Source organism: Microtus ochrogaster, linkage group LG1 (assembly GCF_000317375.1).
Source record: "Microtus ochrogaster isolate Prairie Vole_2 linkage group LG1, MicOch1.0, whole genome shotgun sequence".
Lineage (NCBI taxonomy): Eukaryota > Metazoa > Chordata > Mammalia > Rodentia > Cricetidae > Microtus > Microtus ochrogaster.
The window spans coordinates 56731428-56746104 of record NC_022027.1 but is presented as its reverse complement, the minus strand read 5'-3'; the positions used below and the strand labels follow the sequence as shown (position 1 = coordinate 56746104).

The 14677-nt window shown below is 43.7% G+C and overlaps 1 protein-coding gene across 1 annotated transcript in view; it reads right to left on the bottom strand.

The window, feature by feature from the left end:
- Positions 1-1833: 1833 nt before the first annotated feature.
- Brdt (bromodomain testis associated) overlaps positions 1834-14677 on the bottom strand; it is a 51017-nt gene continuing 38173 nt past the window's right edge. The window contains exons 14-18 of the mRNA XM_026785174.1: positions 13604-13775; positions 8723-8820; positions 7881-8089; positions 6526-6703; positions 1834-2193 (exon numbers count right to left, since the gene is read on the bottom strand). Of these exons, the coding sequence (XP_026640975.1) occupies positions 2125-2193; positions 6526-6703; positions 7881-8089; positions 8723-8820; positions 13604-13775 (726 nt within the window). The 3' untranslated portion in view covers positions 1834-2124. The remainder of the gene's footprint in view (positions 2194-6525; positions 6704-7880; positions 8090-8722; positions 8821-13603; positions 13776-14677) is intronic.

Genomic DNA, 14677 nt, shown 5'->3' with positions numbered 1-14677 from the left:
AACCTACTAATCCAGCTCTACAGAGCACAAGAAGGCAAACTTCAGCCTGACGTTTCATATGCTCACATATATGAAGGGAATCAAATTGATGATAAAGACAACACCTATGCATGTCACTGACCATGAAGAAGTTGCGCTGGTGCCTAACTAGAGCTTTCATCCCTGCTACCAGAAGTGAAAGGCAAACACCAACCCAGCTACAACCAGGGATCCACAATGAAGACATCCCCGATGACACACTGGCACAACATCATTGTCTGACTGGATTTGAGGCCCACTCCGTGAGATGGAACTCACGCCTGACACGCTTGGATGACTAATAACCTGAGACAAGATAGGCCAAGGTCCTAGGGGAAACCCAGCTACCACTGTTCTTCTAAAGAAGCATAGATTCTGCTAGACCCAGGGACCAGTGCCTTGCTCAGCCTTTCTCAGAGAAGCTTCCTCAGGCAGCAGATGGAAGCTAACACAGAGACTCACACATGGGGTGTCTCCATCAACCTCTCCCTTCAGGGAACCATGTGGAAGAGGAGGTGGGAAGATGTAAGACTCAGAGGGATGGAGGACTCCAAGGAGAAGGTGTCTTGCAGCACAACGGGCCTGACACACGTATGACTCAGAGATGTGCCAGCATGGACAGGGTACTCACAGGTTCAAGCCAGACAATGTTTGAGCACTAACAGGAGGAAATGGTCATGGGTCCCACCCCTAGCCAAGAAATTAGCTGCAACTGACATCTGCTTGCTTGTGAAGGAAAAATTAGCTCTCTTCAATGGAGACTCATGATATATTAACCACACTTAAGGGTTGGCCATGCCCAGCAGTAGGATGACCAACACAAAATGAACCCAGTGGTATTTCTGTAGACATTTTGGTTTGATATTGCTTTGTTTGGGCTTTTTTTATCTTACTGGTCTTTTGCTTGTATTTTTTATCTGATTTTGCATTTTTTTGTGGTTTGTGTGTATGTATTTCTTATACTTAGTCTTTTTTTTTTTACCTATTTATTTATATTCTGGTTTGTCTGCTTTATTTGCCTGTTTTTCAATGAGCGAGAGAAAGAAGGGTGAAGTTGTGTGGGTGGGGAGCTGGGAGGAGTTGGGGGCAGGCAAACTATGATCAGAATGTAGTGTATGAGAAAATTATTTTAAATGAAAACAATGAGCAAAGGGTATAATAAAATAACACACACACACACGCACTCTTGCTGTGGAGCATGCAGCAGGGCTTCTGCCCCAAGCACTGGACTATGGCAGGCATGTGCTGCAGTTTGGACACACGTGGAATTTCTACTTCAGACAATATCACAACAGGGCCTACATCATCAGGTTATGCATCAAGAGGTTTAAAATTCAAGGAGACTATACAAGGTTTAGATTTGACTCCGGTTTGAAAATGACAAAACATAAATGGTTTGTAGACTATGACTTCCCATAATTGGGCAAATGTTCACTACCATCACTACACATTTTAAGACACGTGGACACATTCCTACAGAAGCTGGTGCACACAAAGCTGCCACTTTGTTTCAAATCATAGCTAAGAATGCTTTAAAACAAAAGTCAGTGTGGAATTTAAACATGGAACCAGTAGAGTCTCTGACATTGTGATTCATGGAGAAACAAGGTGTCACTTGTTAGACTCCAGGTAATTCTGACAGAAAAACCTCTTTCCTATAGTACCAGTACTTGAGCGGTTAAGGCAGGAGGGGTATATGAGACCCTGCCTCAAACAAACAAGCAAACTGGTTCAGACAAATAAATAAAAGTTAAAAACTCAACAGAAACCGTTTTTATATTCTTTTATATATTCTTCATTTTTTCCAATCAGATGATCCCTTTCGGACTTGCTTAGATCAGGGCTATAATACATAGTTGACAGTCCTCAGTAGAATGATTAAAATCTATTCATTTTTAGAGATCAAAATTATAAAACTGTTTATAAATTATGTATTTAAAATGAACTTATTTATTAAAAATGTAAGTGAAAAAATATTTAATTATTTTAGGGCAGTCAAAACAATATGTGATTGGTATCTTGGTGGTTGAAAGTAATCACTTTACCAGTGCATTGTAAATATTTGTACCATTAATTTAAAGGTGATAGTTAATTTAAAGCTGAATTTTAATCAAAGTTATTTTCAAACATTGCCATAATGTCGCTTTGAAGAGTCATGTCAATGGTACCCGCCATCTGCAGAAAAGAAGAAGATTTTTGTTAGTTTAAGATACATGCCTTTATTACAGCTTTATATAAACACTTACACACTTAGAAATGTTTCATACAAAATATAAATAATTAGCTTAATGACTATATGTATAACTTTTAATATATACAGATGTAATAAAATGCCACAAGACCACAAATAGTAAGTTTGATTCTCTAACGAGAAGAGTATTTCAATACTTACGGAGCAGTAGTAAGAATGCAAGCCGAAAGCACAACTCTTGCTTGTTCCTGTAACCAGTACAACACTAGGTACAGAAGTTGTCTTAACCAGGCTGGAAAAATGGCTCAGTGGTTAAAGATGTGCACTGCTCAGACAAAAGACCTGACTTCAGTTTCTAGCACCTATTGTCAGGTGGTCCACAACTGCCTATAACTCTACCCAGGCAGATTGGCTCCACTGGCCTCTGTGAGCACATGCTACACACACACACACACACACACACACATCTTTTAAAATGTTTAATTTTAGCAGTGCAATCCCTGTGTGTGGGAATGCTACCATATAATGTAAAAGCTATGGTTTTCATTGATTCCGGCACCGAGTCTAAAACCCAGGGATCTATCTATTTATTTATTTATTAAATATTTATTTATTTATTATGTATACAATATTTTGTCTGCGTGTATGCCTGCAGGCTAGAAGAGAGCACCAGACTTCAGTACAGATGGTTGTGAGCCACCATGTGGCTGCTGGGATTTGAACTCAGGACATTTGGAAGAGCAGGCAATGCTCTTAACCACTGAGCCATCTCTCCGGCCCCCAGAGATCTATTTATGAGCATGGGATCAGACTGCAGAGCGGTACAGAAACAGTGCTCATTTGCATATCAGCAATCGTTAGGAAAGGAGTAAAGTGCAGAAAATGCTAAGTCAGACAAAAGAAGCATGGTTACTACATCCCCAAGTTTCTCCCATCAAGAAAAGCTGGAGTTTATTAAGGAAGCTTTTAGGACAGATTTTAGCACAGCATGATAGGAGGAGAAGGAGCGAGGGCAGGAGAGAGGACAGTGGGAGTGCTCTAGGGTGTGTCCAAGGGAGTCCTTCAAGACTTTCCACTTGCTCCTGGCCAGGTGAAGTCACAGCAGACACTGTAATGTAAAGGGCTCGGCCCTCCCCACAGCAGTAGACCAGTGAGACACAAAGCTCTAGTCTGTTGCCCAGCTGGTTGGCTTCTTGGATGTGGTTGTTTTCAAGATTTAGAGCTATGGCCTCCCTACCAAAGGGATAATAAAAGGCTTATTTTTCTAGCACCACAGAGAAGGGTGGGACATGTCTGACTCTAACAGACTGCAAGAAATTCTCAAAATCTGCCTTAGAAATGAACAAACACTAACAAAACTTAAATCAGGACCTTTTAGTGCTCAGCTGTTCTAGGCCAACTGTCTAGACTAAATAGTTCCTCAAAGCTGATCTTAGTCTGCCATGTAGGAGCTTGAGAAAGTGTCCCGGTCTGGGGATCATGTGATGCTCTCTAGATACAGGCACACTGGAACACAGCAAGAAAGTGTAATGAAACCTTTGTTATAGTTAAGTAAAAATGAAAAGTTCTTTTCTTATTTATTTATTTTGTTTTTTCAAGACAAGACTTCTCTGTAGCTTTGGAGCCTGTCCGAGAACTAGCTCTTGTAGTAGACCAGGCTGGTCTTGAACTCAGAGATCTGTCTGCCTCTGCCTCCCAAGTACTGGGATTAAAGGCTTGTGCCACTGCTGCCTGGCTAGAAAAATTTTATTTTAAAGGTTGCATGTAGAATTTTATTTTAAATTCATATCTATCTAAGATAAGATAGATTCATGTAGAATACTTACAAATAGAGAATCAATCTGTCCACTAATAAATATTAGGGATCATGACTTAAAACACCACTTGATATTCCTTTCTCTGTGGTCCCGATCACACTTCAGCCAAACCCAGATGGAAGACTATAGGGCTGATGAAGGAGACGGGCATAAGGTGAACTTTGGGCGCTGTTAAATGTTCTAGGTCCTTAGTCCTTAGTCAAGCTAGTCAAGCTCCTGAAAAGTCCTTAGGATAGAAGGAACGACATCAGACTGAGTGGAGGTGTTAGGGACGCTAGACTCTTGTAAGAGGACTGGGAGGTGACTAAAGCCAGGTCTTAGGAGAAATGTCTGAAACAGACAACAGAGCATGCTTATCATGGTAGAAAGTTCTACAGAGGAGGAAGTTCAGTGCTAGAGGGTATTCATAACAGGTGTAAAACCCTGAATTTGATCTGCAGCACCACAAACAATAAAATAATCTCTGTATAACATTGTTAAATGCCATTCATTTCTGCTTGAGGCCAAGGCCTCTAGTCTCAGTATTCAAGAAGCTAAGGCAAGAGCATGGGGAGTTCAAAAAGAATTCAGGCTAAGGTTCCAGCTGTGAGAGACAAAAGTGGGGAGGGAAGAAGGAAGATTTTGTTTGGAAAAATAATTCAACATGTAAACGAGAACATGGATATCTAGCCATAAAGAGGAGTTCAAGAGCGAGTTCAAATGGCCAGCGAACGCAGAACTAAATGTCGAGCATCTTTAGCCACTGTGGGAATCAAAACCACACGGAGCTTTCTCTCACCACATACAGAGCAGCAAGAAACAGAAGCCATGTGTCTCAAGGATGCAGAGAATGAAAGTGAGTACAGACGTTATGGAAGTCAGCATGGATATTCTTCAAAAACTAAAAATGCACAGCTCCGCCATTCCTGGGCACGCACCCAAAGGAATCAGTCACCACAGACACCTGAATGTCCACCACACTGACAGCGACTCCATCACAATAGTCAGGCCCTTGTCAGCAGACGCGTGTCTAAGTGAATGTCATGTGTCCACATCTGCCTACAATGAAGCATCCTCAACTATTAAGAGTGAGATCATGTGTGACAGGAAAAATAAACACACCAGAGAGAGGATGGAATATGGAGAAGCTAGATTTTCATGAAAATAGAAGGGAAGCTATTGACAAAGAGACCAGTGGGAAGGGGTTTTAGTCAGGAGCAGGTTGTGGGGTGTGAATATGACCAAGGCATATTCATAATGAAACTACTTATAATTTATATACAATAATGTACAAACATGCAAGGTAGAGAGTAAATATTAACGAACACTACAGACTTATGGTGTGTGTGGCTGTGTGGGAGCACACATGGATGTGAAAGCCAGAGGCTGACCTTGAATACGTCTTCCATAGCGAGGCAGGTCTCTCACTGACTCCCTGCACTTACGTAGGTTCTGGGGATCTGCACTCACCCTTGCACACCAATTGCTTTGCCCACTGAGCCATCTCTCCAGCCTCCAGCCATGGGCTTTGGTAACTCCGGTTTCCGGCGATGAGCCGGTGCTGGCACTAGTGGCAGCAGTGTCTCTAATGTCTGCCCTCTGGACATGACACATTGGCGTGGGAGGTAGAGAGTGGTTATTACTCCTGCATAGGAGACTCTCATGAGATCAGGGCAGAGGAGGCTCTCAGGTGAAGGACATGTCCCCCCTGAGGATATAACAACTGCTGGAGATCGGAAGTGTACAGATGCCTCTAAGTGGCCATGCTCCTATGAATAACCCCTCACCCAGGCTTGCTCCTGTGAAAACTACAGTCAGACTCATGGATTCACCAAGCTAGATCTGCCTGCAGTGGTTTCTTTAGTCTGTCATTTGTTTCCTTATGGTGTAAACAGACATGTCACACAACACTTGACACTTAAGCCGGAGCATGAGAGACCCAGGTGGGTGATGAGCCGCGCTGCTGAAGACATCTGACTCCATGTGACCTAGTTGTATGTTGTCTACCGTCATCTCGCTGACTTTCTTTCCAATCCCCCCTTCCCCCTGAGACAGGGTTTCTTTGTGCAGTCCTGGCTGTCCAGGCTGGGCCCACACTCAGAGATCCACTTGCCTCTGCCTCCCGAGTGCCCCACTACTGTCTGGTTCTTTCCATATTTCTTAATCTAGCCATCAACTAAAGAGACTCAAGAAACACTGACTGGGAAGCCATGGCACGTCTGAAGGGATCTGCAGGCTTTTAAGGCAGCAGCAGTGAACAGTGAATTACTTCATTTACATGCCAGGCATTTTCTTATGTGCTCAGTGTATGTTAATTTACTTCAAAATGGGAATTATTATTCCATTTTTAAAAGAGGAATTTAAGTCGCAGGGAAACTTTAGAAGTCTAGTACAGAGAGCGCAGTTAGCCCAGTGGTTCCACAAGCTGACCCGCTCTCCGTCCAGCTTGTCTCTGACCACGAGCAACGCCAATGCGCTGTCTCCCGCCCTAGTTAACTCAGAAAGTCAGAGTGTACTTACTGCCTCTCTTCTCCTCCGCTCTTGCTCTTTCTCCCTTGCTAAGTTCCGGTCTTTGAGAAGCCAGAGTTTGCTTTGGTCTTGAGCTTCTGATGGCTGCTGTTCTTCCCTCTCTTCTCCATGACACTTGGATTCCATCTGATATGATGAGGATTCTACAGTCAATCCATTCCCGAGCTCCCTAAATAAACAGGAGGGCTCAAAGTAGGTTTCAAGTTCCTTAAGTTTTTTTTTTAAACAAAGACATGATCAAACAATGAAAACAAAAGGAAATGAATGGGTCCCAGGTGGTCAGAGTTCCTTTTCTCCACCCCCCTCCCATTTCTACTTCCTCCCTTCCTTCCTTTCTTGACAGGACCTCATTGTGTGACCTCTCTGTAGCTAAGGATGACTTCTGATCCTCCTACCTTCCCCTTCCCCACTGCTGAGATTCCAGGCAAACGCTACCACATAGGTCCAAGTCTAGGACCTCGGGCCCATTAGACAAAGAGTGCACTAACTTAGCTATGTCCCCCCACCCCCTGAATTACTTCTGCTGTGACTGAGACAGATTATAATGGGTATTCTATATTAACAACAACAAAAAAAGGTTCTGAAAGCCATGGCCCCCACACAGCACTATCTTCCTACATGAGAACAGAAAAACTTGGAAGGCAGTTGATGTGGGAGTGTCAATCAATCTGTTGATTTCATTGGTTAAGCAATAAAGAAACTGCTTGGCCTCATAGGTTAAAACATAGGTGGGAGGAGTAAACAGAACAGAATGCTGGGAGGAAGAGGAAGTGAGCTCAGACTCAACAGCTCTGCTCTCTGGAGCAGAGACACCATGCTCCTTTCTCCGGGGCAGAGATGCGATAGCTCTGCTCTCTGAGACACACGCGATTCAGCTTTGACCCAGGATGGATGTAGGCTAGAATCTTCCCGGTAAGCGCACCTTGGGGTGCTACACACATGATTGAAAATGGGCTAGTCCAGGTGCGAGAATTAGCCTAGAAGAGGCTAGATAGAAATGGGCCAAGCAGTGTTTAAATGAATACAATTTGTGTGTTGTTATTTCAGGGTATAAGCTAGCCAGGCGGCCAGGGTGCTGGGGACGCAGCCCTGCTGCTCCTATTACTACAGGCAGTTCTGGGAAAAAAGGCTGTTAGAATTTGGTAACATTTCTATCTTTACTAGCTTGATTTCTCAGCTATTTCTGTCTTTTAAAAAACAGACACAACCATTTAGAGAACTATTGATAAGATATACTTTTTGTAACTACAATTTGTTGTGTGTTCTACCCGGCAACTGACTCGCAGTGAGCTGACACAGCCATTTCTATGTCTCCCTGGCCTTATTAAGGCCGACCAGCCACAGACCTCGGATTCTCTGGAGGTGCTTTTGGTTCCTGTGGATTCTGTTCCAGGTGTTTCCGCATCTGCTGCTCCTGGGTCCGGGCTTTCACTTCCTTTTCTATTGCTGCTTTTCTGAACTGGTTGAAGAGCTCATCTGAGGACTTTGGGGCACTTGATGACCTCACTGGCTTGCCCAAACTTCTCCAGGACTCCGCGTTCTTGATCTTTATATCCTAAAATAATAGACAGACATTCGATTCAGCCTGTGTTTATAGATATCAATCACATTTTGGAAGGAAAACGGTATCTTCTTACTCAGAAATAAAGCAGGTTAAGGATGGAAAGACCTTCGTGGACTCTGACTTCAGTTGGGGAAAAGAGATAATTTAAACTCCGTTATCTAAGAGCAAACTAAAACAACAAAGGTTGTACATGGTTTCAATGTGGTTCTCTTCTGCACATTCACAGAGGGAACCGTGAGATGATCTTAAGCGTTAAGAAGTAGTGCCCTGAGTGCTTCTAAGGAGGGAAGAGATTCAGTGCCTTCACAGTTTGAAAATTCGTCTCAGATGCCTGGAACAGGAGCTGATAGTTAGAGCAGCCCAAACATCTAGAAGAAATATCGAAAAATTGCTGCCAGTGTGTGCTATGAAGTTTAGGACCTCTTCCACAGACTCTAAGGATGGTCTTCCTCCAGGCTAGGACTGATTACACAGGTGGGAGGCACATTTGCTAACATGTATTTTTTTTGACATGAGCAAAAGTTAGGTTTAGGGATCCAATCTTACTTTAGTGTTTATAAATTTTTCATATAATTCATATTAGACCTTAAGTGCTTTCAACATTTGAAAAAAGTTGCATTTTACCTTCTGCACATAAGCGTGGCAGTCTGGCTCGAGCATCGTGGGGTTCTCAGTAGAGGTACGCACCACAGTGGGGCCATTCCAGACTTGTTTGGAATCACCTAGAAGCACACACCCTTTAGAAAGGCATAATGGAAATACTTCAGGGCATTTATCTAGAGTCTAATTTTCTTCTTCCTTACATGTCAGACATCATAAAAATAAAATAGGCAAATACACTGGCATATGCCTTTAATCCCAACAATCAAGAGGTTGAGGCAGGAGGGTCATGATTCTAGGTCAGCTTCAACTACTTATAAGATCCTGATTAAGAAAAAAGAAAACAAAGTAATGAAAGACACACACACACACACAGACACGCACACACACGCAGATGAAATAAATAAAATGACTACGTTTCTATGCATTGTAACTTTCTATATTATTTGCTGGGTTTTGTTTGGGAACATGGAGAGTAGATAGCATCACGGCTGACAACCGTGATGTGGAACGCGCTGTTCTCACAGTATGGCAGTCTCCAGTTTGTGGACTGTTTTCAGCTGCAGAGGTGGATCTGGATTAGGATAAGTGATGGAGGAAGGTCATTGGTTAAAAAAAATAAAGAAACTGCTTGGCTGGCCCTCATAGGTTAAAACATAGGTGGGAGGAGTAAACAGAACAGAATGCTGGGAGGAAGAGGAAGTGAGTTCAGACCTGACAGCTCTCCTCTCGGGGGCAGACGCCTCAGAGAGACGCCATGCTGCCCGCTCCCGGGCAGACACACGCAATGAAGCTCCGACCCAGGATGGACGTAGGCTAGAATCTTCCCAGTAAGAGCAGTGCTCACTAAGACCGGTGCTCACAGATTATTAGAGATGGGTTGATCGGGATATCAGAATTAGCCAATAAGGGCTAGAGCTAAAGGGCCAAGCAGTGTTTAAATGAATACAATTTGTGTGTTGTTATTTCAGGGCATAAGCTAGAAGGCGGCCGGGGGACGCAGCCCCGCCGCTTGTATTACTACAGTTAAACTAGTTATGAAAATCCTGCCTTACCCCTAGTGAGTAAACCAACACAAAAATCCTGCCTTACCCTTAGTGAGTGACCAACACAAAAGGCTTCTAGGAAGGTGGAGCACGGCACTATCTAGACAGGCCGGTGAGAGTGAAGACACAACACACAGCATCACATCAGCCTACCCGGCAGAGTGTGCCCATGGGGGCAATAGTGTGTGCCTGTGATGGGGTAACCACTGCTTCTAGACAGCTGAGGTTTGCCCCACGGGAAGAATTCATACCTGATGGTGTAAACTTAGTCAAAAGCTCATGGCTGAAGACACCAAAGACCACAGGGGAGAATCTACTGCTATTTTGTTAAATTGTTGTATTGTCTTGTCATTATTTGTGTTTGCACCCATAAATATGTGCTCTCGACCTTGGTTAGGAAATCTTTTTGTAGTGGGCAGCAATGCAGAGAAACCTAACTGTTCAAAGTGCTGAGAATTCAGACTGTGAGAGCTCACTCTAAAGACTGTGCTTACATCAACTCCCCTTGGGGAAGACCGTAGATAAGGTAGTGCAGAGTGGGGGGGGGCACTGGGGAGGGCTGTCGCACAAGCCACTCAGCATCCCAGCAAGGGAACTAGGGGTTCACAGGCCCCACCCCTGGCTGAGGAGCAGCTGGCAGTGGAGAAGGACTGTTTGGTCCTGTGGCTACTGATTGAGCATGGTTGCCCATGCTCTCTCTAGTGGATGAGCCTATACCCATCAGCAGTAACTGGACTCAATGGATTTCCTTTTTAAATAGAAGAAGAGGACATGGAACTGGGAGAAGACAAGGGAGAGGGTCAAGTGGAGTTGGAGTTGTTTGAGACAGGGTTTCTCTGTGGCTTTGGAGCCCATCCTGGAACTTGATCTGTAGACCAGGATGGCCCCAAACTCAGAGATCCGCCTGCCTCTGCCTCCCAAGTGCTAGGATTAAAGGTGTGCGCCACCACCGCCTGGCTACGCATGCATTTTCTTAAGCCACAGGGGAATGGAGAAGAGCTGAAAGTGCAGGACTGCATCCCCTCTCAGCTGCAGCGGATCCAGTGCAGGAAGGATGGAGTGTGAATGCGGAAAGTGAAGGCCATTCTAGGATGATTCTCCACCTGTTGGCACGTGGTGATTTGTTGTTACCACTGATTAAAAAGGGAAAGACGAAATCTGGGGATTGCTTCCTATAACCACCCTTCACACATTCTGTTTCTTCCATTTGGAATGCTCAGTCACAGGTGTCTTCAGGGAATCTTCTATGGCAGTGTGCAGCTCAGATGCTGTCTACCAGGGAAATGAAGCAGCTCTGCCTGTGTCTGTCCGACTTCTGTCTTACTGGCCCTACTTTTATTATTTCTTCCACTTCTCTCATTTACCTTTTTATGTCCACGTGATGTCACACTGATATGACAGCTTACTGTTTGTCTTGAAAGTTGAGCAGAATTTAATGGAGATGTTTATGAGATGGGGAAAGGGTAAACTACAACGATAATTTTTGTCAACTTTTATGACAAAAATTTTCAACTTAATGAGAGAAAAAATTCATTTCATATGGAAATGATGGCAAAGAGGGTTAAAGCTAATATTAAACCATTTTTAATAAGAAATTTCAAGAATAAAATTGTTAATCTCTGGATGAGTCAGAGACAGGTGGATTACTGTGAGTTTGAGGCCAGCCTGTTCTGCATAATGAATTCTTGGCCAGCCTGAGCTATATAGTGAAGGCTTGCCTTTAAAAAAAAAGTTGGTCATCAGTCAAATTTTTAAGTAATTTTTAAGCAAAAGATGACTTACACTGACATTAAACTCTAGAAAAGTAAACATCATAGTTTTATAATTTCTGTTCATCTACAATTTCCTTTGGGCATACCACCACCCACAGCTAGCAGACATTACACTCAAACATCCAGAGAAAATGCCTTATGCACCGTGCTGCCCACAGCTGGTTACCCTTCCCGGAGATTCAGGCATGCAAAGCTTGTCAGAGGTAGGGTGTTCTCTTAAAATGGGAATAAAGAACGCAGTGTTCTGTTCTTGTTTCCCTCCTTTTCGGGGGCGATGCTGTCCTCTCCACTTGTCTACAGACATGCTCCAACAGCAGCCTCTCCCGATTCTGCTCACTTCTTACTAATCTGACTTCAGACATTCGAGCCTTTGAGTTCAAGAACATATGCTTGGAAAAGCAGTGTCCCCTGTTGTCAGCTCAGGCCTCTCCTTTCCCTCCACCTACTTGCATGCTCTGCAGTGGAGCAGCCAGGGGAGGCTTCCTTCTCACGCCTGCTCCTGTCTGGCTGCAGCTCGTGGGAGTTTAGGCTGCAGGCACATCATGGCATCTGGACTATAACTTTTAATTTGTTAATTTTTCACTAAGATTTTCTCTCTGAGAATTTTGTTTCTAACCACTCTTTTCCTAGTTTGCACATTTTCCTTTCTTTCTTCACCCTCATGGATTCCTAAATTACATCTAATTTATCTTAATTATTTGTGGCAATGCTTAAATGATATTAGACTCCTGTTAGTCCCAGATACCCATTTCTGCCTTTTGTATATCCAGTTAGATATGCCTCTCATTTCCAACTACTAGATACTCTGGCTTATCATTTATTCTCCCGAAGTCTATACGCTCCGCTGCAAAACCACCTTCTAACTCATATCCTTCCAAGGCCAAGGCATTGGTTTTAGATGCGGCAACTTGATTTAGACTTCTTGGTCCTAACTACTGAGAACATCCTCACCTCAACCCACTTCTCCTTTATAAACCTTTTCTTTCCTTTTTCCCAGTACTGGGTACTGAACCTCAGGCTCACGCATGCTAGGCAAGTGCGACTCCCCTTAGCCCATAAAGTAGGGTTTTTTTTTTTTTTTTGCTGTTTCTGTTAAAAGTTCCTTGTTTCATAGGAATAAAATGCCTAAATTCTCCTTTTGAAAAATTTTATTTATTTATGTATTTTTAAGTGCTCTGTCTGCATGTATGCCTGAATGCCAGAGAAGGTTGTGAGGCACCATGTGGTTGCTGGGAACTGAACTCAGGACCATTGGAAGAACAGTCTCTGTGTTCTTAACCTCTGAGTCATCTCCCCAGCCCAAGTCTAACCACTATGACAACAGTGAGACTGTGACATAGAACCACATCTTATTTCTCCAGGACGGGACACAATGCTTTACCCCGGGGACTTCAGTGGGGACTTCACTAATCCTCTGGACACACTTGGCCCTGCCTTAGCTGGCCCACCAGTCTGTCTTCCTCATTGTCTCTTATTTATGGTTTTCAGGGTTTGTGTGTGTGTTTGTTTGTTTGTTTGTACTGGGAAATGAACCAGGGACCTCATATATGCTAACCATATAGTCTCACATTGAGCTACAAGCCTAGTGCTTGATTAATTTTTCTCTCTGATCTCCATTTTCTTAACCACAAGGATGATGGCTGTGATTTGAGTTAAAGACAAAACAGAACAGCATGGAGTCTCACATTGGAAGCAACAAGAGAATCAAACCCTGTGCTCCTCCTAATTTGGAATTCAAGGTCATCTCTGGGTACACAGAGAACAAAAGAGTCTGGAGTACGTGTGACTGACTGGAAAAGAAAAACAGAAAACCTACTGTGTTTAACCGACACATTGCAGCTGTTTTCCACGTAGGTATTAGACCAGCATTTACCAAGGTAGTTAAAATATGATGTCAAGCTTGGGTAGCCAAAGAGATTTTTCGTCATCTATATACCCAAACAAATTGGCTATAATTGTTATAAATACAGTGAGTGCTCATGTATGTAAAGCAGACGGTTCCTAACAGAGTGCCTCAGTGACGGGTTCAGCCTGGACCTGGCTGTTCTCACGTGGCCTCAGCCTGAGGGCTTCCTTGTGGTTCTTACCTGAAAGGGACTGAGCCTGCACAGACACAGTCTTCTCCATGGTCTGCAGATGTCCCAACACATCGTAGCCATGCCCCTGCTGTGATTGCTTCCCTGGTGCTGCACACTGTGTAGCCTGCTGAGCAAGCCGAGGGTCAGCAGGGGCTGTGTCTTGCACAGAAAACTGTATCTGCTAGACAAAGGTCAAGTTATCCTTCAGAGTTCTTACCCCACGAGAGGTAGCAACAGACTCATGATGCTTTAATGATACCTTTTGAAAATGTATTACCCAAGTCACACAGACATGCTCAGGGAGACTCTGCGGACGAGGAGACCTCAGCTGAGGGAGTTTAAATGGCGTGCTCAAGGCCTATGACCTTAGATCTTCAGAACCCTGAGGGCTCACGCCCTCCAGTTTTTGTTTAGAAATTCTGCACAGGGCTCTGCACAGCCAGTTTTGTACACCAAGACACAAGGATTTTCCCGTATCCGTAATCTTGAGGCTGAGCTGGAGTTTCCAGAACCTGCTCTACTTTAACTGTGATGTGGGAGTCCCCTCCACATGCTGTGATTACCATTAATGAACAAAGAAGATGCCTTGGCCTGTTGATAGGGCAGAGCTTAGGTAGGCAGGGAAGATGGAACTGAATGCTGGGAGGAAGAATGACGGAGTTGGAGAGAGTCACCATGGAGCCGCCAGGGACAGATGCTGGGAATTTTACTTGGCAAGCCACTGCCACATGGCGATACACAGATTAATAGAATTGGGTTAAATTAAGGTATAAGAATTAGACAATAAGAAGTTAGAGCTAATGGGCCAAGCAGTGCTTTAATTAATACAACTTCTGTGTGGTTATTTCGGGACTAAGCTAGCCAGGCGGGATGAACAAGTGGGCGCTCTTGCTACATAACTGTTTGACATATTATTATCTCATAGGAAGAGGAAGTCAAGCACTTCTATAGTTCACATCCTTAAAGAAGAAGACTTTCAACACTAGTTGATGAATTGAAAACTTATTTTTTTTATGGCAATCTTACAACAATCTACAGATACAACACAGTGCCCAGCAAAATCCTTCACAGACCCAGAAGGAA